General features: G+C 48.0%; 1 protein-coding gene across 1 annotated transcript in view; it reads left to right on the top strand.

Moving 5' to 3' along the window:
• The window catches only part of sim2 (SIM bHLH transcription factor 2), a 178,602-nt gene that overhangs the window by 76,995 nt on the left and 76,284 nt on the right, over positions 1 to 25,323 (top strand). Inside the window, exons 4-5 of the mRNA XM_038801561.1 lie at positions 962 to 1,070; positions 20,195 to 20,280. Coding sequence (XP_038657489.1) covers positions 962 to 1,070; positions 20,195 to 20,280 — 195 coding nt within the window. The remainder of the gene's footprint in view (positions 1 to 961; positions 1,071 to 20,194; positions 20,281 to 25,323) is intronic.

Raw genomic sequence — 25,323 nt, 5'->3', positions numbered from 1 at the left:
GTGTTATAGATGTGGATGGCATGATCCTCCACAGTCAACAGGAACAGCGCAATCTTTCTGGCATCCGATGCTGCCTCGAGGTTGGAGGCCTCGATATACAGGAGGAACTTCTGTTTGAAGACTTTCCAGTTGGCGCCGAGGTTGCCGGAGATCTGGAGTTGCGGAGGAGGCTGGATCTTTTCCATGCCGCTGGATGGCTGCGTGCTGGTCATTGCAGATTCATTTGAGGTAGGTTCATTAGAATTAATATCTCCCTGGTACCATGATGTGTTCAGTGAGTTAGTTCAACGTTGACTGCAACTGGATGCAGTGAAACTAGAAACAGGCTTCCGACACAGGAGATGGTCCAACACTGTTTTATTGAACTTGCTGATTGCTGTACATAATCTGCTGTGGGTTGACACTCTATTAACCAAACTGATAACCTCCTACTGGCTTGACCAGACTAGCTCTCTACCACATGGAGATGATGCTCACTGGCTTGTGCACTCTAACTATCTCAGTTGCTGTGTCCTGTGATAGAGGGAGAGTCTTAATGCCCTGTGGGCTTTATAGTGGTGGTGTCCTGTCTGGTGATTGGTTGTTCTGTGTCATGTGTGTTCATTGGTTATCCTGTGTGTCAATCACTGCATCTCATTGTGTACATGAGTGGATATTATGACAGGGTGGACTGGCAGGAATCTCACTGCTGCTTCCCACTAAGGCTCAAATTCGAGTTGGTCACAAAGAGACAAAAGTTGAACTGGACCCTGTCAACTCTGGATGGGTGTCCTTGCCACTTACTCACCTGAGCAGGTAGAAATCAGGCTGGCTCCAGGACGAGGGGATAACCTATGTAATTTTACTGCTCATTCGTCCAGTTTCAATTTTTATTTTATAAACTAAGTTGGCAGAGCGCGTTGCCATATCAACGTGTTGACATATGTGTGTCTAACAACGTCTGCCATGTTTTCATTACCAGGTGGAGCTAACTGGGAACAGCATTTATGAGTATATTCATCCCTCTGATCACGATGAGATGACAGCTGTCCTCACAGCTCACCAGCCTCTCCATCCTCATCTACTGCAAGGTACCATCTGATTGCCATTCTCTATAAACCGCATTTAATAAAAATCAATGCCAAATCAGGGCAGTGTTCCTCACACAGTTTGCAGCTGCTCACCAATTTATCAAGTCTTTTTATAAGTGTTACGAGAATAATCAAAGAAATTAGTCGGAACACTGTAACCAGATATTGACATAAACATGTTCCCTTGTTACTGCCACATTCAAGCTTTATCCGGACCCAATACTTGGTGAACTTTGATTCACCATCTTGAAATTTAGCAGGTTCTCTTTCACAGTGCACCATCTAAAATGTTTATTACCTTCCTTCAGGGGGTCTTGCTCGGCAAATTACATGACCTCAGTCAGTAGCCGCCTTACCTTGGCGTTTTGACTTTGAGTGTGTGTTGATCCAGCAGAATGCCAAGTGACTGCTGTTTTGTCAGATCTGCTGTCCTGTGAGTGTGACAGTAATGAAAGATTGATTCAGACAGGAAGATCTTGTGGTGCTACTCAACGCAGAGCAGAAGCCTCTCCTTGCGGTCTGGTCAGGAATTTCCCTCTAGCCCAGATTACCTACTCTTTGTTCTTTGTAAGGAGTTTGCAATGTGGCAACCGATCACTGCGTTTCCATAGTTAGCCGCCATTGTTTTTCAAAGTAATTCATCAGTGAAGTGTTTTGGGACTTCTATGAAAGGCACAATACGACGTTGGGCTGGGTTCTCCAGACCCCCAGCAGCGTATTTCTCGGTGAAGCGCCATTCGCTGCTTCCCGCTGCTTGTCAATGGGATTTCCCATTGGAACCACCCTATCCCACGGGAAACCCGTGGGCAGGGGTGCGCCACCAGTGACAAAAGCGAATGACAGCAATCCGAGAATTCTGGCCATTATATAAACGTTAATCTATCCTTTCACGGATACACACAGATCGCGTGCCTTTGTATTTCAAGCATGAGAAAAATTAATTACATTTTTTTAAGGAAGAAATGAAATGAAAAATGAAAATCGCTTATTGTCACAAGTAGGCTTCAATGAAGTTACTGTGAAAAGCCCCTAGTCGCCACATTCTGGCGCCTGTCCGGGGAGGCTGGTACGGGAATCGAACCGTGCTGCTGGCCTGCTTTAAAAGCCAGCGATTTAGCCGAGTGAGCTAAACCAGCCCCTCCACAGGTCTCCGCAGTTAAAAACAAACTGTATGACAAAGCAAAATTTGGCTGACATAACCAGACATACCACACGTTGGAGTGTGCCCTAAATCCAAATCCAGCCCAGATTGAGAGAACAAGGTCTCCTTTCACCCGACATCTATATAGTAATTAGATTTGGAATAGTCGTGACGCACTGATATGAGGTCCATACTACCCAAGACCTTGTAGCAAATTGGCCATTTTACTTTCTGCGAATGGTGTGTATGAGCCTGCAAACTTACTTCTCTTCCCCAATGCCTTGTCAATTTGTTTTTTGTGTGTGCTTGTCAACGAAAAGGAGGTAAGTCGGGGAAACCGACAAACATTGTTGGAGCTGGGCCAACAAGGAAATTCACCTGAGCTGGGAGTGCTGAACACACTGACCGAGATGGTTGAGAATGGGAAAAACATTCAATCCCCTGTAATTGACACGTCGAGCAGCATTCTGCTCTTCTGAATAATTCAAGCAATGCCATTTACGAGACAAATCAGGAAGCATTTTTTTCCACACATAGTCCAGTAGAAAATCGAGAATCTTTGCTCCAAAAGGACGTAGGTGTTGGGATAGTTGCAGTTTTTAAGACTAAGGTGGGTAGATTTTTGTTGGGTAAAGGTATCAAGGAGCATTGGGTAAATGCGGGTAAATGAGTTGAGATGTGGACCATGTTGGAGATAGCTCAAGGAGCTAAATGACCTACAGATTCCCATGTTCCCAAAGAGGGCTAATTGGGCAGAAAGAAGGAGAAAAGGAATGAAAACCGATCGCAAAGCGTTTTGTCCGAACAATATCCAGAGGAACAAAATAAGTATCTCAACCAGCCGATTTTAATTAATGTTCACTTATCTTTGAACTAACACTTTAGGAATTGGCAATCTCGCCTGAATCTTTTTCCAAAGAAGAGTCATAATGGACTCAAAATATGTTTTAACTTTGTTTCTCTCTCTACAGATGCTGCCAGTCCTGCTAGGTTTTTCCAGCACTTTCTGTTTTTATTTCGGATTGTCAGCATCTGCAGTATTTTGCTTTTATTTTAATCTTTTTCTTGTCCAGTTCTGAATACTGTTCCTTTGATTCTGATGCCATCAGTTAAGGGTACTCATTTAGACATGTTACTGATTCCAGAAATAAGGGGCTGGATTCTCCGCACCCCGACGCTGAAATCGCAGCCGGCGCTGGGGCGGAGAATCCAATTTGACGCCGTAATCGGGACCGGCGCCAGTTCGGCGATTCTCCGGGCACCGCAAAGAAGCATCACCGGGGAGTACGCCGCAATGCCAGGCGCCATTGCCACAGGCCCGCTCCGACATCTTCTGCCCCCGACCGGCCGAGTTCCCGACACCGTGGAACTCAGCCCGCGGCCGCCCTGGTCGGGGGTGGACCGATTGGAGGCTGGTGGGGGCTGAGAGGTGGTCGGAGAATGATTGTGCGGGGTTTGAGGGTCGGGCGCGCACAGGGCCGGCCCAAGGCACCGGCAACTCGGGCAGTCGCCCGGGGCGCCATGTGCTAGGGGGCGGCAGAGACTCGGGTCCCGCGCATGCGCAGTTGGGCCGGTGCCAACCAGCACATGCGCGGTGGCCGCCCTCCCCCAGGGCGGCCCTCTCCGCTCCCCCCCTCCGGCCGCCCCCCCCCCTCCGTCCGCCCCCCCCCCCGCCTCGGCCCCCCCCCCGCGCCCCCTGCCTCGGCCCCCCCCCAGCCCCCCCGCCTCGGCCCCCCCCCCGCCCCCCCCGCCTCGGCCCCCCGTCTCGGCCGCCTCTCCCCCGCCCCCGCTCCCCCTCGGCCCCACCCCCCCGCCCCCCCGCACCCCCCCCCCCGGACCCGCCCCGACCCCCCCGACTCCGCCCCCCCCCGACCCCGCCCCCCCTATCCCCCGGCCCCGACCCCCCCGGCCCCGCCCCCCCCATCCCCCGGCCCCGCCCACCCGAAGGGCGCCGAAGTTCAGCTTGCCCGGGGCGCCAGCAACCCTAGGGCCGGCGCTGGGCGCGCAGCCGATCAGGGGTGCCTTTTTCGGTCCCAGCTCCGCAGTCTGAGTCCGCCACGGAGCATGGCACAGCCGTTGGAGGCCGCCACCATGCCCATGCGTGGCCTCTGACCCAGAAGTGCGGGGGCCCGTATCTGCAGCAAAAGCTGCGAGATTTACTCCGGGTCCCTGCTGGCCCCCTGCAGGGCTGGGAATTCGTGTCTCTTTAATCCAGGATTTTCAGGAGTAAAACCCCATCGTTCTGACGCTGGCGTGGGGACATAGTCTCAATAATGGGAAATCCAGTCCAAGAACATGAAATGGCAACCACTGATACTGTTTGCTGTACTATTGATGCCGACTAGTAATAATTCCCTCCACTGCCAACCTCTGTAATTCCATTGTATCAGCAGCATTCATAGTTGAAACAAATATGTATTCAAGTAAAAGCATGAAATGAAAGAAAGCAACTGCTGATAGAACCCAAAAGAAGCATTCCATCTACTATAGTAGCCTAAGGGTGGCATAGTAGTTAGCATTGCTGCCTCACATTACCAAGGACCCAGGTTTAATTCCCACCTTGGGTGACCTTGCACATTCTCCCGTGTCAGCATGGGTTTCTTCCGGATGCTCCGGTTTCCTCCCACAGTCCAAAGATGTGCAGGATAGGTGGATTGGCCATGATAAATTGCCCTTTCGTGTCCCAAGGTGTGCAGGTTAGATGGGACAGGGGAATGCGCCGAGGTAGTGAGCTCTTTTGGGGTGTTGATGCAGACTCAATGGACTGAATGGCCTCCTTCTGCACTGTAGGGATTCTATCTTTCTCTTTGAGATTATGGTTCATCTGCCTTTGCAGCATAGTTCAACAAAATAAATACCTTTCTCTTTTCAAGTTTCCCAGCTCTCTGTCCAAGTCATTCATCATTCTCTGGTCAAGTAGGATGGCAACTACAACTAAACCTGGAACTTGAAAAATAATTACTACGTATATTCATTCATTCTCTAATAATAGATTTTAAAAATTGTTCTTATATATCCAGCCGAGCAGGAATCTCTGGCCGACCATCAGGGAGGTAAAGGCTAGGGCATTGGCCCCTCTCCCCAAGGACAATTCAGGCTGTTCCAAGACCCAGAAGACCGACACTCGTGGGCACGGCTCCACCCTCTACACCCACAAGCCTGGACATGGACTGAAAGAAGGCGGTCCAGTACCCGATCACTCTGGGGCCAGGCCTCCTTGACACTGTTCACATTTATCCTCCACCTCCGGAAAGAACCCACTCATGCGTCTTCTCGTCAAGTGAACCCTGTGCATTACTTTCAGCTGAGTTAGGCTCAACCCTGCGCATGAGGAGGTGGAGCTCGCCCTAAGCAGTGCTTCGCTCCAGATTCCTCCCCCTATCTCTATGCCTAGCTCTTCCGCCCATTCACCCGCTTCTCATCCAGTGGTGGCCGTACTTCTTCCAGTAGTCATCCGTACATGTCAGTGCAGTTGCTGCCTCCTAGTTTGCCCACAGTCAGGAGTCTGTCTGATAGAGAGTATCCTGGTAGCTGGGGAATGTTGTTGTCTACTTTTGGTGAAAGCTCCTTCGCAATATGTATCGCAACTCGTTTCCTTTTGAGAGCTGAAGTTTGTCCGTCAATTCTCCCAGGGTCGCTAACCTGCCATCAATGCATACGTCCCCTACCATCAGCGTCCCTTTGTCGTGTATCTACCGTTTAAAGGTGACATCTAGTGTCGCCGGGATGTGGTGGGGGGGGGGGAAGAATTTATGGTTCTTGCAGATGGGGGCCATGGCAGACATTTCTCTCAGTCCAACGTGATGCCTGAGCTAGTGCCACGTTCTCAGCATAGCCACCACATCTGGCTCCTTGAGTATTTGGCTGGGGGGAATGGGGGGATTGGGAGTGGGGCCATGGCCAGTGCCCAAGGGGATGTTCCTGTGCAGGAACTCTCCTCCGTCTTTAGCCATTCCGCTCCCAGCTCTCTGACCCAGCCCTGCACTCTCTCTGCGATTGCTGACCATTGACAGAATTGGAGCTTTGGAAGGGCCAGGCCTCTTATGTTTCTCCTTCCTAGTGGATTCTAGAGCTCTACCCCCCTCCACACACACACTCAAACACCATGATTGATTTGATTAGTTTAGTGAAGAAAGCCTTGGGGAAGAAGTTTGGGAGGAATCTTAATAGGAAGAGGAATCTGGGAAGCACGTTCATCTTGATCGTCTGCACCCTCCCACCAGGGAGAGCAGAAGCGAGTCCCACCTCTGTAAGTCTCTCTTTATCTTCTCCATCAGACTTGACAGGTTCCATTTGTGGATCCGTGGGCTAATTGGATCCCCAGGTGTCGGAATTTGGCTTGGGCCAGCTTGAACGGCAAGTTTCCCAGCTCTGATTCTCCGCCCCCACCCCCTCCCCCCGCGGGTTCTCTGGGAATATCTCGCTCTTGCTCAGGTTGCATTTGTAACCTGAGAAGGCTCCAAACTTCCCTAGGAGTTCCATTACTCCTCCCATGCTGTCTAGGGGGTATGAGACGTAGAGGAGTAGGTAATCTGCATAGAGTGAGACTCTATGCTCCCAGTCTACTTTCCGGATGCTGATCTGAGAGCTATGGCCAGTGGCTCAGTTGCCAGGGCAAATATGGCATGGATAAGGAGCATCCCTGTTTCATGTCTCTGCAATCGGAAGTACCCAGAGCTGGTGGTATTCATCCATACGCTTGCCATGGGAGCGCTGTACATTAGTTTCACCACAAGGTGAACCCTGGCCCAAACCCAATCATTCCAATACCTCTATGAGGTACCTCCATTTGACTCTGTCAAAGGACTTCTTTGCGTCCAGGGAGATGATCACTTCTGGTTCTCCTTACTGCATGGGATCATGAACATGTTCAGCAGGCGTCTGATGTTCACCATTAGTTGTCTGCCCTTGATAAAACCCATCTGATCTTCCATGACTACCTCCAGCACGCAGCTCTCCAAATCACCTCTCCAGGGCTTTCGCCAAGACTTTGGCTACAGTATTCAGGAGTGAAATGGGTATGTATGAGCCACACTCCATCGGGTCTTTGTCTTTCTCAGGGATCAATGATATCGAGGCCTGCGCCAAAGTGGGCAGCAGGGTCCCCCTTGATAGTGAGTCATTGAGCATCTCCCACTGGTGCGCGACCAGTGCTGCCACAAATCCTTTGTAGAAGTCTACCGAGAATATGTCTGGAACCTGTGCCTTCCCCACCTGCATGGAGTTAATGCTCTCCATGACTTACCCCAGTTTTAGCAGTGCTTCCAGTCCCTGCTTCCATTCCTCCGCCACAACTGGTATGTCCAGTCTGTCGAGAAACTGCCTCATCTTTGAGTCCCCCTCCAGGGGCTCGGAGATGGACAGCTCCCGATAGTAGGACACAAAGGCCTCATTGATCTTGCCCGGCTCCGTGACTAGCCTGTCATTCATATCTTTCACTTGCGCGATTTCCCTCATGGCTGCTTGCTTCCTTAGCTGGTGGGCCAGCAGGCGGCTAGCCTAGTCTCCATGTTCATAGAAGTTCTCGGTCCCCAGTGACTGGCAGAGTTGGTGAACTACTTTCACAGTGGAGAACAGGTCAAATTCCATTTGTAATTTTTTTCCTCTCTGCCAATAGTTCCATGGTCGGGGTCATGGAATACCACCAGTCAACCTCCAACCCTTGCCTAGCCACCCTCTCCTTTCTGTTGTTGCATGCCCTGTACGCTATTATCTACCCCTTTACCACTGCCTTCAGTGCCTCCCAGAATGTGGAGGGTGTGACCTGCCCATTTGGTTGCAGGTTACATATCCATCGATGGCTTCTGATATTCTTTCACAGAGCACCTTGTCGGTGAGGAGGGCTGTATTCGGCCTCCATGGGGACATTGGGCTGGGCCCGTCTCCAACCTCACATCAACATGGTGTGGAGTTTGGTCAGAGATTACTATTGGGAAGTATTCCACTCCTACTACCCTTGGAAGCACTGATTTAGCCCCTGCAAAGAAGTTGATGCGGGAATATACCTTGTGGACATGGGAGAAGAAGAAGAACTCCTTCTCCCTTGAGTATGTGAACTCCACGGGTCCACCCCCACCCCATCTGCTCCATAAAGGCTTTTAGTTCCCTTGCCATAGCCAACTGTTTCCCAATTTTGGGCTGAATTTGTCCGTCCATGGGTCCTGTACACAGCTGAAGTCCTCCCCCATGATGAGTCTAGGTCTGGAATTGCTGCCATGATCTTTTTGACAAAGTTTGTATCATCCCAGTTCAGGGCATACGCTTTCACAGGATACCGCTGACCATGACATAATGTGCACCTGGGTCTGTCACCATAGTCGCCATCGTAAAGGTCGTCCGGGCGGCATGGTGGCACAGTGGTTAGCATTGCTGCCTACGGCGCTGAGGACCCGGGTTCGAATCCCGGCCCTGAGTCACTGTCCGTGAGGAGTTTGCACATTCTCCCCGTGTCTGCGTGGGTTTCACCCCCACAACCCAAAGATGTGCAGGATAGGTGGATTGGCTACGCTAAATTGCCCCTTAATTGGAAAAAATAATTGGGTACTCTAAATTTATTTTAAAAAAAATTTTTAAAAATCGTAAAGGTCGTCCTCTTATTAAATAGTCTGGCCAACCCTCCAGCCCTCACCCTGTAACACTCGTGGTACATCTGTCCTATTCAGCTTTTCTTACCCTCAGTTGGTCCTTCTCCCTCAGGTATGTCTCTTTGAGGAAGACTACATCGGCCCTCAGGCTTTTCAGATGGGCAAAGTCTCTGGATCTTTTCGTGAAGAGGGATGTCAGATTTCTCCCAGAATGATTTTCCTTTCCCAGACACACTTATTCTTAGATATCAATATGAATGATTGGTCTCCCATAAGTGCCAGTGATTCCTTTAATAACATACCCCTTTGAATAACCTCTGCTACCAATTCTGCAATTCCAATATCCATCTCCCTGTGAAAAGTGAGGTCATTTCTTAAGCCCTTCCCTCATTCTCCGAAACGAGCGTTTATCCTTCCTTAACATACTTTGACTGACATCACTGTGAAATACCTTTCTAAAGCAGTATATGCTTCGACATTCTTCCTCTCAGCTTTGCTAATCTTCCTTTCTTGTAGCTTTCCGATTTTCTCTGCACTCTGGTTTTGGATTTTTTTAAACTCTGTTTAACATTGGAACCCATTTGATTTTGTTTTCTTATCTCTGGTCCAGCATTCCAACCACTGCCTTGGTTGAGACCAGTTTTTTTTGTTTAATTCATACTTGGGGTGGCTAGGTTAGCATTTATTGCCCATCCCTATTTGCCCTTCAGAAGGTGGTGATCAGCTACCTCCTTGATGTGTACGTACAGGGGCAGCACGGTAGCATGGTGGTTAGCATAAATGCTTCACAGCTCCAGGGTCCCAGGTTCGATTCCCGGCTGGGTCACTGTCTGTGTGGAGTCTGCACATCCTCCCCGTGTGTGCGTGGGTTTCCCCCGGGTGCTCCGGTTTCCTCCCACAGTCCAAAGATGTGCGGGTTAGGTGGATTGGCCATGCTAAATTGCCCGTAGTGTAAGGTTAATGGGGGGATTGTTGGGTTACGGGTATAGGGTGGATACGTGGGTTTGAGTAGGGTGATCATTGCTCGGCACAACATCGAGGGCCGAAGGGCCTGTTCTGTGCTGTACTGTTCTATGTTCTACAGCCACACTTCTGTTTAGTCCAGGTCAGTAATTAAACCTGGGCCGGGATTCTCCCCTACCCGGCAGGCCAGGGGGTCCCGGCATGATGGAGTGGCGTGAACAACTCCGGTGTCGGGCCGCCCCAAAGGCGCACCTTTAAGGGCCAAGCCCTAACATTGAGGGGCTAGGCCCGCGCCGGAGTGGTTCCCACTCCGCCGGCTGGCGTGGAAGGCCTTTAGAGCCACGCCAGCCGGGGCCGAAGGGACTTCGCCAGCCGGCGGAAGTCCGCGCATGCACCGAAGCGTCAGCGGTTGCTGACGTCATCCCCACGCATGCGCAGGAGAGGGGGTCACTTCCACCTGCGCCATGGTGAAGACTATAGCGAAGGCTGAAGGAAAAGAGAGCCCCCACGGCACAGGCCCGCCCACCGATTGGTGGGCCTCGATCGTGGGCCAGGCCACCGTGGGGGCACCCCCCGGGGCCAGATCGCCTGCGCCCCCCCCCAAGGACCCCGGAGCCCACCAGCGCCGCCTGCTCCCGCCGGTAAGGTAGGTGGTTTGATCCACGCCGGCGGGAGAAGCATGACAGCGGCGGGACTTAGGCCCATCGTGAACCGGAGAATCGCCCGGGGTGAGGGGGGGCACGCCGACCGGCGCGGCGTGATTCCCATCCCCACCGAATCTCCGGTACCGGAGAACTCGGGACACGGCGGGGGCGGGATTGACACCGGCCCCCGGCGATTCTCCGACCCAGCGGGGGTCGGAGAGTCCCGCCCCTGTATTTTTTTAGTCTCGAGAGTTTAGCAGCAAATCACACGGCACCTCAAGAAGTCTAAAACATTCCAGTCCGAGGTGGGATGATGGAAATATCAAAGTAAGAAAAACATTGGGCAAGGAAGACAATGAGATCTGTGGATTCATAACACTCAGTGATCATATCAGACGTAAACTAAGGTCAAATCAAAAATAATATATGGTCAGTGCACACAACGTTAAACCTCTGAGTTTCAAACCTCTGGTTTAGAACGGCAAGGTAGTTCAAGCTGAAGTTACTGAGCTATTTCATGTTTACAATTCAGGTCAGGTGTTCGCTATATTTGCAATAGTGGGTTATGGGAGATATTGGACAGATTCCTTATTCTACTCGGTAACCAGCACAGTTCTTGTCACATCTGATCCTAACCCAGCAGAGACTTTTAATTATTTTCCCTCACTTACTTCCTTTGAACTAAAAGAAAGATATTTGTGGAAGTGGTGCGAGGGAGAATTGGGTCAAGTTGACCCGGGTATTTGAGTAACGAATCTCCAATTGGAGTCGAAACTCCGGAAAATACCAAAAAATCTGGTCAGTGAATGCAGCCATTCTCCAGCACCTGGCCCTTCTCTTTTTGGTACCATTTGGAATCAATCTAAATAATAACTGAGTGGCCCTTAAACACCTGTTCCTGCTTATTCCAGTACCTTAATGCTGCAGCACTGTGGGTTTAATCCTATGGGTGGGATTCTCTGACCCCGGGCTAGGTCAGAGAATCGCTGGGGGGGGGGGCGCTATTCACACGATGCCGCTCTGACGCCGGTCCACCGATTCTCCGGTGACTGGAGAATTGGCGCTATTGGAGCCGGCGCACTCTACGCAGCACCAACCCCCCCCCCCCCCCAGCGATTATCCGCGTGCGCTGGGCCAAGTGGCCGCTGAGATAGGCCGAGTCCTGCCGGCGCCATTCACGTGTCGTCCTACCCGGCGGGTCCTCGGCGTTCATCCTGCGGGGGGCGGCTGGTGGGGGGTAGGGGGGTAACAACCCCAGGGGGGGTCTCCACTGTGGCCTGGCCCGCGATCGAGGCCTACCGATTGGCAGACCAGCTTCTCCTGGTGGGGGCCTATTTTCCTCTGCGCCGGCCCCCTGTAGCTCTCCGCTATGTTGCGTCGGGGCTGGCGCGGAGAAGGCAACTAGCGAGCATGCACGAGTACGCGCTGTAACGTGCATGCGCAAATTTCTGCCGGCCGCAGTGCGCATGCACAGATCAATGGCGCCCGTTTGACGCCGGTATTAGCAGCTGGAGCTGTGTGAGTCACTCCAGTGCCATGCTGCACCCCTGTAGGGCGCAGGATCGCTGCTCCTGGAGACCTGTTGAAGCCGTCGTAAAACCTCTTAGCCTCAGAATCAGAGAATCCTGCCCTATGCTCTTACTGTTACCCCCTCATTCACCACAAAATAAATCTCAGTTGCAGAAACAAGCAACAGTAACATTTACTGTTTGATGTAACTATGTTTCCAGAACTAAGCACCATTTAAGAAGAGGAAAACAAGTGACCAAAGATCTGAAACATAAAATGGCTCACTGTTTTATTCAAACAATAAAATAGTAGCTTTGTGAAGGCTTAGGCAAAATATTAACCAACAAACCCATTTAAGCTGTAACCTATGGTAAGCTAGATAACTTTTGTTTTAAAAAAAAGACTTTGGAGACTCGTGTCATAGAATCCCAACAGTGCAGAAGAAGACCGTTCGGCCCATCGAGTATGCACCTACCCTCCGAAAGCGCACCCTAACCCCTATCCCCGTAACCCCACCTAACTTTTGGACACTAAGAGGCAATTCAACGTGGCCAATCCACCTAACCTGCACATCTTTGGACTGTGGGAGGATATCGGAGCACCCAGAGGAAACCCACGCAGTCACGGAAGAACGTGCACACTCCGCACAGGCAGTGACCCAAGATCGGAATCTAACCCAGGTCCCTGTCATCTGCAAATGCATCAAGGAAAACAAGGCCCTACCGCTGATCCTGGGGAACTCCACAACACACCCATCCTCCAGTTCAAAAAACCGATTGTTACTCTCAGTTTCCTGTCACTCAGACAACCTTGAATTCATGTTGCTTTTATTTCGTCAGCCTCAAGTTTACTGACAAGCTTATTATGTGGCACTTTATCAATAGCCTTTTGGAAGTCCATGTACACACATCAGCCACATTACTCTCATCAACCCCTGTTACCTCATCACAAACTGTGCAAGAGAGCCACCAAAGGATAGATTGGAAACTGAGCTATTCAGGAGCAGGATTCTCAGATACACTTTCAGAGCAATTGGCACAGCTCACGTAAAAACAGAAATCCTCTGTTTGCAAGAAGACAACAGGACTGATATTACCCCCTCCAAATTGGCACTCATGCAAGAGAGGAGTGCTGGGAAAAGCTTGGCAACATTTATGTAAGGCAGAATATAGGTGGACAACATTTTTTTATGAATTAATCAAGTAACAAGTTATTTGGGTCAGAAATATTGTATGAAATCATATCTAATTATATGGAGTACATTTGATAGAAACAGGCCTCTCAGTTCCCCTGGTTTTCATGTTCCAAGCATTCTCCCACCCAGTTTCACCTGCCTTTAATAGCATCCTTCTATTCTTTTCCTCCTTTTGTACTTATCTACTTTCCTCTTAAAATATTTTATCCTATTTGCCTCAGGTCACGTACAGCTGAGCTTTATCTTGTTTATATTCTCTTCATAGTCTCTTTCCTCAAATTTAAAAATTCCTGCTTATATGAGCAGCTTTTGACCAAAAGAAGTAAATATGCAATTCTTTGCTTTAAAATTATAAATCCACTTACAATTTCACTAAGTTTACAATATCTTATGCCAAAGTTGAGTACATTACATGACCAATCCAAGTTGACATTATGAAACTGTAAAACAAATAAATGGACGAAATTCTCCATTTGGGAGATGTTGACACCTGGACTGGATTGCGTGCGGTTTATGTTTCCGTGGAGGGCGCTATTCGGGAAGCAATTCAGCAATTCGGGAAACAATGCTAATGGGACAACTCTCTGCTGGCGCATACTTCGCGCAATCCTAACCACTGGGCTGGAGTTAGTGCAAAGAACCTGGCAACTGGAGCTGTTTTTAAGCGCTCCACTTACCACACACACACTGCAACCACTAAGATGGCCACAAAGATGTCCATACTGAGTAGTTCAATGAAAATTAGTTTATTTACAATAACTAATATATACATCACACAGTAGTCCCCAACTGGGTCTGCCTTGCCAGTGTCTCACTGGCCACCTTTCTATATCATATAACTAGAATTTAAAAAAAATAACTTTACAGTGCCCAATTAATTTTTTCCAATTAAGGGGCTATTTAGCGTGGCTAATCCACCTAGCCTGCACATCTCTGGGTTATGGGGGCGAAGCCCTCGCAAACACGGGGAGAATGTGCAAACTCCACACGAGTAGTGACCCAGGACCGGGATAGAACCTGGGACCTCGAAGCCGTGAGGCAGCAGTGCTAACCACTGCACCACCGTGCTGCCCTCACAACTAGACATCGATTTGAGGTTCCCTGTCCCCTTAAAGACGTGGTTCATATTCTGTAAGATTCACAGGGAAGTTAATTGTTCCCACTCCATAAGATACTTGTGGGTTATAACAATGGACATTATCAGGATTGAAAACTGGTTGCGTAAATGTTCTTTATTTGGCAGGCTGTTCAAAATCCTGTATCAGAATTGATGGAACCATCAATTCACCAGACACGTGTTTCCGATCTGAATCTAGGCTTTAATCGACTTACTTCAGAGCCAGCCTGTAACCCGTTGATGAACTCGTAGTGAACTCAGGCTGACTCTGGACAAGGGTATTTATACAGCTCCACTAGTGGGAGGAGTCGTGGGCGGAGCCAAGGGTTGGAGCCCAGTACAAGTTCCTGAGTGCTCCCGGCGCGACTCCCCCTAGTGGTAGGATAGCGCTACTGCGCTTACAAGGACAGTGTGAATTAACATATATACATCTATATATTACATTCACCACAAGAACAACATTCTTCTGGGATTTGAATGGACTAATTGGTCTGAAATAATTTGTTTGAAAATCTCTGGAAACGACCAGTTAATTTGAAATTCTTGAAAGAGAGATGAAATGCATTCTGATTTAACAGGCAGCAGAATTAGAAATATATTAGAAATAAAAGTAGAAGACGCTGGAAAATGGATGGGATCTATCCCAGGTTACTGAGGGAAGCGAGAGACGAAATAGCTGGGGCCTTAACAGATATCTTTGCAGCATCCTTGCGCACGAGTGAGGTCCCGGAGGACTGGAGAATTGCTAATGTTGTCCCTTTGTTTAAGAAGGGTAGCAGGGATAATCCAGGGAATTATAGACCTGTGAGCTTGACGTCAGTGGTAGGCAAACTGTTGGAGAAGATACTGAGGGATAGGATCTATTCACATTTCGAAGAAAATAGACTTATCAGTGATAGGCAGCACGGTTTTGTGCAGGAAAGGTCATGTCTTACAAACCTAATAGAATTCTTTGAGGAAGTGACAAAGTTAATTGATGAGGGAAGGGCTGTAGATGTCATATACATGGACTTCAGTAAGGCGTTTGATAAAGTTTCCCATGGCAGGTTGATCGAAAAAGTGAAGTCGTATGGGGTTCAGGATATACTAGTTAGATGGATAAAGAACTGGCTGGGCAACAGGAGACAGAGAGTAGTGGTGGAGGGGAGTGTCCCAAAATGGAGAAAGGTGACTAGTGGTGTTCCACCGGGTTCCGTGCTCGGACCACTGTTGTTTGTGATATACATAAATGATCTGGAGGAAGGTATAGGTGGTCTGATTAGCAAGTTTGCAGATGATACTAAGATTGGTGGAGTTGCAGATAGCGAGGAGGACTGTCAGAGAATACAGCAAAATATAGATAGATTGGAGAGTTGAGCAGAGAAATGGCAGATGGAGTTCAATCCAGGCAAATGCAGGGTGATGCATTTTGGAAGATCTAATTCAAGAGCGGACTATACGGTCAATGGAAGAGTCCTGGGAAAAATTGATGTGCAAAGAGATCTGGGTGTTCAGGTCCATTGTACCCAGAAGGTGGCAACACAGGTCAATAGAGTGGTCAAGAAGGCATACAGCATGCTTGCCTTCATTGGACGGGGTATTGAGTACAAGAGTCGGCAGGTCATGTTACAGTTGTATAGGACTTTGGTTAGGCCACATTTGGAATACTGCGTGCAATTCTGGTCGCCACATTACCTGAAGGATGTGAATGCTTTAGAGAGGGTGCAGAGGAGGTTCACCAGGATGTTGCCTGGTATGGAGGGTGCTAGCTATGAAGAAAGGATGAGTAGATTAGGATTGTTTTCGTTGGAAAGACGGAGGTTGAGGGGGGACCTGATTGAGGGCTACAAAATTATGAAAGGTATGGACAGGGTGGATAGCAACAAGCTTTCTCCAAGAGTGGGGGTGTCAATTACAAGGGGTGACGATTTCATGGTGAGAGGGGTAAAGTTTAAGGGAGATGTGTGTGGGAAGTTTTTTACGCAGAGGGTGGTGGGTGCCTGGAACGCTTTGCCACCAGAGGTGGTAGAGGCGGGCACGATAGCATCATTTAAGATGCATATGGACAGATATATGAATGGGCGGGGAACAGAGGGAAGTAGATCCTTGGAAAATAGGTGACAGGTTTAGATAAAGGATCTGGATCGGTGCAGACTGGGAGGGCCGAAGGGCCTGTTCCTGTGCTGTAATTTTCTTTGTTCTTTGTTTTGTTCTTTGTATTGCCGGAATATTGTCAGGGCCCATGTATCCAATGCCTACAGCCGGTTCTTGATATCATGTGCAGTGTATTGTATTGACTGAAGACGGGCATCTGTGATGCTGGGGGCCTCCAGAAGAGACCAAGATGGATCATCCACTTGGCACTTTTGGATGAAGATTGTTGCAAATGCCTCAGCCTCAGCCTGGGCTCCTCCATCATTGAGGATGGGGATATTTGCAGAGTCTCATCCTCCAGTGAGTTGTTTAATTGTCCACCACCATTCACGGCTGGATGTGACAGGGCTACCGAACTTAGATCTGATACGTTTGTTGTGGAATCTGTCTATTATTTGCTGCTTATGCTGTTTGGCAGACAAGTGATCCTGTGTTGTAGCTTCACCAGGTTGACACCTCATTTTTCGGTATGCCTGATGTTGCTCCTGGCATGCTCTCCTGTACTCTTCACTGAAGCAGGGTTGATCCCCTGGCTTGATGGTAATGGTAGAGTGGGGGATATGCCGGCCATGAGGTTGCAGATTGTAGTTGAGTACAATGCTGCTGCTGATGATGGCCCACAGCGCTTCCTGGATGCCCAGTCTTGAGTTGCTAGAACTATTCAAAATCTATCCCATTTAGCACAGTGGTAGTGCCACACAGCAGGATGGAGGGTATCCTTGACGTGAAGTCGGGACTTTGTCTCCACAAGGACTGTGCGGTCTACCAATACTGTCATGGACAGATGCATCTGCAACAGGCAGCTTGGTGAGGATAAAGTCAAGTATGGTTTTCCCTCTTGTTGGCTCCCTCACCACCTGCTGCTTACCCAGTCAATCAACTGTGTCCTTTAGGACCCGGCCAACTCAGTCTTTGGTGGTACAAACGAGCCACTCTTGGTCATGGACATTGAGGACCCCCACCCAGAGTACATTCTGTGCCCTTGCCACCCTCAGTGCTTCCTCCAAGTGGTGTTCAAGATGGAGGAGCACTGATTCATCAGCTATGGTGGCTGTTACGTGGTAATCAGCAGAAGGTTTCCTTGCCCATGTCTGACCTGAAGCCATGAGACTTAATGTGATCCAGAGTTGACGTTGAGGACGCCCAGGGCGACTCCTTCCCAACTGTATACCACTGTGCCGCCACCTCTGCTGGGTCTATCCTGCCAGTCTATCCTCGGTCTGGGACATTGTCTCTAAGGTATGATTCTGTGAGTATGACTATGTCAGGCTGCCGCTTGACTAGTCTATGAGACAGCTCTCCCAACTTTGGCACAAGCCCCCAGATGTTATTAAGGAGGACTTTACAGAGTCGACAAGGCTGGGTTTGCCGCCGTAGTTTCCAGTGCCTCGATTGATGGCTGGTGGTCCATCCAGTTTTATTCCTTTTACATGTTTTGTCGCGGTTGACTACAACTGTGAATGGCTTAGGTCATTTCAGAGGGCATTTAGGAGTCAACCACATTGTATTGGATTCCCCTCCCAGAAAAAAATAGTCTCATTACCCTAGGAAAAACTTCTGGAATTTTCACCTCCTCAGCAAAGTTACTCCTCAGCCCCACCAAACTCAAACGCAAATCAGCCAAACCTGCCCTCATAAGTTAACCCTTTTATCGGTATCTGGAGTGAGGTGAAAGGATGCCTGTTACAAATACAAAACTATATTTTGCGAATGTTGAATTATTTGCTTGTATGTTTTCAGCAAAATAAAAATGATATTTTAACTTCAAATATGATACTTTACCAGTGTCAAAGACTGCAGTAAGAGCAGCCGGAGACGCACAATTTGCACTGACAGGGTTTCCTTTCATTTCTCAGGTTTGTTACCAAAATCATTATCATAGGGTGCGATCGAACGGCCATGCTGTGTCCGAAAAGCAGCTCGCTGCAGTGTGGCCGATAGAAGGCGGGAGACACCGATTCTGGGATCTACCCGCTTCGCAAAGCCTCGCAAGATCTAATGCGATCTCGTGAGACGTTGCAATGTGAATCCCACCCATGGCGTTGGGCTCTACCTTGTTCACTTCGGAGACCTTGGGCGAGTGCCGTTCAGCAAACGGGGACCCACTGGAACGGCACTCGTGGGGGTCCCGAGGGGATCGGTGACCCCCAGGTGCATGCCCTTTGGGCAGCATGGTACCCTGGCATTGCCAGCCTGGCACTCTGCTCCTGCCAGCCATGCATCCTGGCAGTGCCACCTGGGTGCCAGCCTGGCACTCTGCTCCTGCCAGCTGTGCACCCTGGCAATGCCACCTGGGTGTCAGCCTGGTACTGCCAAGCAGCCAAGGTGGCAAAGCCAACTGGTAGGGGCACCACAAGGGTGCTAGGTTGGCACTGCCATTGTGCCAAGCTGGCATTTTTTGTGTGCTGGCAATTGGGCCGGTGGTGCCCTTCCCGGGTGTTTGGAGGGTGCGGATGATAGTGGCGGGGGGAGGGGGGCTGGGGGACCCTCCCATGGGGGGGTGGGGGAGGACCCTCCCATAGTGCATTGGAGCCTGGCGGGGGTTGGGGGTCATGGCCGGCACGGGTCCATGCACGCGCGTGGGCTGCCATCTCCGCACCAGCCCCCACGCAACATGGCGGAGCCCCACAGGGACCCGGCACAGAGGAACATAGCCCCCCCCGGAATTAGCCCGCCTGCCGATTGGTAGCCCCCGATCGTGGGCCTGGCCACCGTGGAGCACCCCCGGAGTCGGATCCCCCCCACCAGGACAGCCCACGCAGCCAGAACGCCGAGGTCCTGCCGGGTAGGACCACACGCCGCCGGCGGGACTCGGCGGGCACTCGGCCCGTCGAGCGCGGAGAATCGCCGGGGGGGGGGGGCGGGATTCGCGCCCCCCCCCCCCGGCGATTCTCCGACCCGGCGCGGGATCGGAGAATCCCACCCAGGACATCTACCAGTTTTATCATTGCCAAATTGAAACAATTTCCATGTTTGTTTTGTACTTCATTGTTGTACAATGGAATTTATGATGACAGTACTTTTTGTTTTTAAACATCTACTTCACAGTCTTTCAGAGCATCCCTCATGAAATACTTTCCAAATCATGTCAGTGATAATTTTCAACTCAACCATCCTTTTCTTAAATTTCTGCAAATAAAATAATTGCATTAAAATATGTTAAAATATCAATGTTATTCTTACCCACAAACGCACCTTCAACAACCTTTACCAAGATGCATCTCGTCAGACCTGTGAAAATCTTTGCCACTTAATTTGCCCTTTGTATTCTCTTCCATAGATCACGATAATGAATAATTGTCCACATGCATCAGTCTCTCTCCTAGCCATTAATGTGTGCCTATCCTTTACCACAACATAGGCCCATTTTCTTACCATTCAACAGGGATTCCTGAATTTCCCAGCTATATTCTGATTGATTTGTTCCAATATTTTAATTAAAAAATATATAAATCTGTAGAGTTACTGGACAGCTCAAACTCAATAAATCATAATGTCCTTTACAATATTGAACAATATATCCTGTTCTTACTCCCAAGACTGGAATATAATCCCAAAGCGACAGAGTCCTGTATATTGCATATGGTAGGATATCTTTCAGCTGCATATTTGAAGATAAAAACTCAACATCCCTTCTCAAACAACAAAGGATAGGCAATAAATCTGGCCATCAGTCACATCCCCAGAACAAATAATAAATATTATACGAGAAAATACTTTGATTTGTTTTTTCTTACTGGGTTACAATAATCCCGTGCGTCGTTGTACAATAACATAGTGTGATTTATTAGGTTATCAAAGTTTTGGTGTAATAGCATTGTTCTCTGATCCTTTTCAGAATACGAAATTGAGCGCTCCTTCTTTCTACGTATGAAATGTGTTCTGGCCAAAAGAAATGCAGGTTTGACTTGTGGTGGTTACAAGGTAAGAAAATCGAGACAATCATTGAAAGAAGCGCACACAAGTACTGGCACCAAATAGCTGTCTAATTTGTCATTCTATGAGTCTTCATTTTGGGATAATTAGATGACTTCAGAACACCCTTGTGCTGAAACAGGAGTGGCGGGCGGGAGTGGTGACAAATATTATTTCAAGAAATACGACAAAATGATAACACTATCTTTACTTAAAGTTTCAAGCTTCTACAACAACAATTAACTTGCATTTATATGGTGCCTTTATGGTTCTGAGGCACTTAACAGGAGCATTAGCAAACAGAATTTAACCCTGAGTCACAAAGGGAGACATTATGAAAGAGCAGAGGTAGGTTTTAAGGAGTGTCTTAGAGGAGGAAAAAGACTTGCGGTTGGGAGGGATCGCATGGGGCGGGGGGATATAGTCAGAGTGGTGGGAGTTGAGGGGTTGGGGTGTCCCATGCAGGCGTAGTCAGGGGTGAGGGAGTCCCCTGGATGTTCAGTGTGGGTCTGCACAATAGTTACTCAGAAGTTCAAGGATGTTTTCATTCTTCCAACTTTTTCTTGGTAACTATTGGTGTTAACCTGTCAGAACCATTCAAAGTTTGCGATTTAAATTGCATTTTATGGATGGTTCCCACACAGGGCAATTACCTAGAGGTAGTTTGCACTTCTGTGCAATTGGCGTGCAAATATATAGTCCAAAGATGTGCGTGTTAGGTGGATTGGCCATGCTAAATTGCCCGTAGTGTAAGGTTAATGGGGGGATTGTTTGGTTACGGGTATACGGGTTACGTGGGTTTAAGTAGGGTGATCATTGCTCGGCACGACATCGAGGGCCGAAGGGCCTGTTCTGTGCTGTACTGTTCTAAAAAAAAAAAAAAAAAAATCTGTGAAGTTCCAAGAGAGATTCCCCAGCACATCTTGGGGATAACCCCCCAAATCCGACGCTGAGGAGCTCAGGCGGTCCAGCCCAAAGAGAGACAAAGAATGCAGGAATGCGAATTCCAGAGCTTAGGGCCTTGGCTGTTAAAGGCACAGTTGCAATTACAAAATCAACAACAATCTTTCTTGAAATGAATTTATTCTTCAGGTTTTTAAAAAAGTATTACAACAGTTAGTGATGTTTTCTGGTAACTATCTCTATTTTATATCCCACTGGCTCAGTGGAGCAATGCACCTCTTTATGTGGTTTTGAGTCACCGAAAGGCCCAGATATGATTCCTGCTCTGTATCATATTAGCTGATTACAGTGAGCCATAGTATCTGGCTTTGTAAGATCAGGCATGGTCTTTGCTCCTTGTTAACATCATGTTGCAAGGTAAGTTTGTGCATATATGGGATTATGCCTGACTGTGAGACACCTCTCATCAAACAGCCTGTTGGCAGTCACTGACTGGGTAAAATATGTGAAATTGAACTGTTGGCAACCGTGGAGATGGATGGTAGCAAACGTTCCACTCTTCAGAAGTAAAAAGTGAGAAAATAGGAGGAAAAGGCAAGGAAAAATACTTCTCTGTTTCACTTAACCAACTATATATCATTTAGACTTTGCCACTCATGAACTATTAGGCCAGCGTGATGTACGGAAATAATTGACTATACATGAGTTTTATTTTCCAACCTTCAGTAGCCTTGATACTGAAGTTAGAAAGCCGAGCTTTGCCACAATTTCCTTCTTGATTCCGATTCCTTCTATAGTCAATTCAAGTTAATGGCAAATAGCTACACATTGGGAAAGATTTTCCCACAAATATCGACAAAGGCGAGCGTGGTGAGAAAAGTGGTTTTGAAGCCGTTGATGACAATGGCGATTTTCTCCCACATATAGTGTAGCATTTTGGGGGGGACAAAAACTTCAAGGATTGGATCCCATGTTGTATTGCTGGCCTCTGAATCACCTGCCCCGCCAGCAACTTCATAACATGTGGATCATGGTGCCATTTTTAGAGATCACTCCATCGCACAGCGACCAAACCAATTAACCCTGACACTCCCTAGGCACGACCGAGGCAGTTCCAGGGCAGTCCCTGGGCATAACCCTCTGCCTCCAGAGAGCTTCACTCACCTGAGCCTCCCTGCTTGACAGGTGCGTGCCTTTGGAGACCAGTCGCACTTCACTCAATTCAGCAGACACGCCGCCATGGATGAATTTTCTAAAGGCTGGGGGGGAATGATTCCGGCATATGGGCCAGATAATGGTATGTTAATTTATTAGAATGAGGTTCCCGACGTTCAACGTCACTGACCGGGGGAGGGGGCAATCGCTTCACGTGTTTTGCCAACTTAAAATGGGACTCTGCACTTCTCTCAATATTTTCCACTCCCGTCACTGAATCCACTCATTTCTGTGACTCTGTTCCTTTACGCTTTCTAAAGAAAAAGTAAACGTTACGGTCTATTGAGCCAGGATTCCAATCTGGAATCTTCCCATCCAGATATATCATTAATAATAATGATCTTTATTACTGTCATAAGTAGGCTTACATTAACACTGCAATGAAGTGACTCTGAAAAGTGTCAATCACGAATCTGGCAAACCAGATACTGTTTTTCACTGGGATGGCTTGTGTTCCACATGGTGCCAGTGTAGCCCTTAACAGTCACTGCATCGATCCAGGTGCGGTGCCAGTTTTCCTGCCGTGGAAGTCCACGAATCGTGCCCCAGCATCAACACATAGTCTAAGGAATGGAAAATTCTGTCAATTGTCTTTGTTTTGGGTAAATCATTGCAATTATATATTATGACATGTGTAATTGTGAACTAAGAAACCTGCACTTGTATGATGTAATCCATTATGTGATTAGACATTTGACATGTTGAGTTTGTGTAAAGTGGATCTAATGTCAGTGTAAAGAAATCTTCATGATTATCAAGATTTATTTCTTTCAAAGGTAGAGGTGTTTGGAAAACAAAGGTAGTTTTGAGGGATTTATATTTGTATTGATAAACATTGGAAATAAGATATAGTTTTAAGTGGGTTTAATTCAATGCTTCTATGCTTGGAAGGGTAAAATCTATAGTTAGATTCATGCAGGACAAAGGTACTTGTATATGTGGAGGTTTCAATTCCAACTATGATTCTATTGTACTGAGATAGGGCTTCAGCGTGAAGAATAAATAGGCCAGCAGAGGTGTGTGGGTGTTGCTCAACAACTGGAGACCTTTTAAGAGTACAAAAGCTTTTAAGTTTTAGTTTTAGCTGGATATATTGCAGTTGGAGACAGGACACTGGAGACTGGACATCTTTCAACTCTGCCAGGAGAACTTGGACAGGACAAGGGAGTTACAAAGATACAGCATTCCTAAAGGACAGGTTACAGCCCGGATGAGTAGGGAATTGAGACAGAAAGATTAGCTTATGTTGAAGTTAAGAGAACAGAGACCAAGTTATTGGTCAGAAGAAACGTGTTCTGCTTTAAAGAGACAATTGCAGTAATCAGGTTTAAAGTGGGACAGCAGACTCAGAGGTAAATCAAATATCTGATGCCATTTTACAATAATCTGAGAATTTACAGGTAAAGCAATTGTGAACAGTTTGTACAGCAGTCAGGACAAAACAATCCTGAAGGGGTTGTTGTAAAACCTGGTCTGGATATACTGGTCGTGATGCTGCACTTGGTTTTAGGCGTAAGCCGGGGCCAAGAGAGACCGAGCGGCGGGGCCAAGAGAGACTGAACACATAACAGTGTCTCTCTTTATCCTTCTGGGGTTTCGCGCTCTTTTGGGCGGTCCTTAGCTCTGGACAAATAATTCGGCACGCTTCGATTACTGCCTTCGATTTTGTCCTGAGCGGTCACTGACCATGGCTTTTTGGGCTCCCTGAGCAATGGGAGAGGCGCTGATGAGTCTGTTTCTGTATCTGCTACCTGAGTACAGGTCTTTTGTTCTGGGGAAATGGGCCATTAGAATGCAAAGTAGCTGGGGGTTTCGATAGCAGCTAGTTATCTGAGTTGCCATTATACATAAGCTCTGAGTCCTGGGTTGACCATATTTCCTATGGTCCTTTGCAGGTGGCCATATTTCCCAGGATCCTTTGTAAGTGGCCATCGCAGATGGCTACATCCCGTCCTTTTGATCCTGAACGCGAAGCATGGTGATCACACTGTTGATCCTCATCCCTCCTTGGTGTGCCGGTTACCCTTGGTTACGGACAGGTTCTGCACTACTCTGTCCTATGTTTTTGGAGCATTTACCTAATTTTATCAACACATCATAAATTCATAAACTCTAAGGGGCCACTATAAAACATTTAATCATTCCATATTTAACTTATTTACATAAGGGAACCTCTAACTATCTAAGCTACTCTCATGCTGCTGGCAAATATCACAAAGGAACTTATGTACAATACAAACATTTTTAAGAAATAAACAGCAGCATCACATCTCCACTAAATCTATTACAGTCATAGAAGAAGTACAATCTTTTTATTTTGTCAGTGAAAAAGGGTTAAAAGGTTTATGGGGTTTGTTGGATTCCAAGGAAAGGGGCTCGGAGTGTGAATATCGGGGAGCGGGAGGCTCTCCTTCGCCATTTACGGAGTGTAAGTGTCTGAACGACACTGCAGAGTATTGCTATTACCAAATGGGCTTCCACTGTATAGGAAAGGGAATACCATTTTACAATGTTTTCGCACCATGTTGGGGTATAAGTGTTTATTTTCATGTGAGGTGTGGTGTCTGGGCTAGGGGTCTCATATTGTACGATCATGTCCGAAGCCGGTGTGGGTGTGGGGTACAAAGGCTGTCAATGTGTGCAGTTGTAGGAGTCCAGTGATGATCATAATGGAGGTCATCAGTCCTGTCTTCATCTTGTCTTTTTGTTCTTCGTTCTTCGCATATCCCTGGGGGTACATGCATAATATCTGTTATTATCGTTGGTTAACATCTCGTTTTGTTTGTCTTTCTCTCTTCAACTTCAATTACCCATTAGAATCGTCACCACGTGTGACTCCCTCACTTTTTTTAGAAATAACCATGTTAGAGACAAGACATCCATAAATAAATTCTGTTTCAGTGCAAGGAATCTCGCAGCTTGTGGTCAATGCGG

The sequence above is a fragment of the Scyliorhinus canicula genome, chromosome 7 (assembly GCF_902713615.1).
Source record: "Scyliorhinus canicula chromosome 7, sScyCan1.1, whole genome shotgun sequence".
Lineage (NCBI taxonomy): Eukaryota > Metazoa > Chordata > Chondrichthyes > Carcharhiniformes > Scyliorhinidae > Scyliorhinus > Scyliorhinus canicula.
Note: the sequence above shows the minus strand (reverse complement) of the source record. Positions and strands in the feature narration are given on the sequence as shown.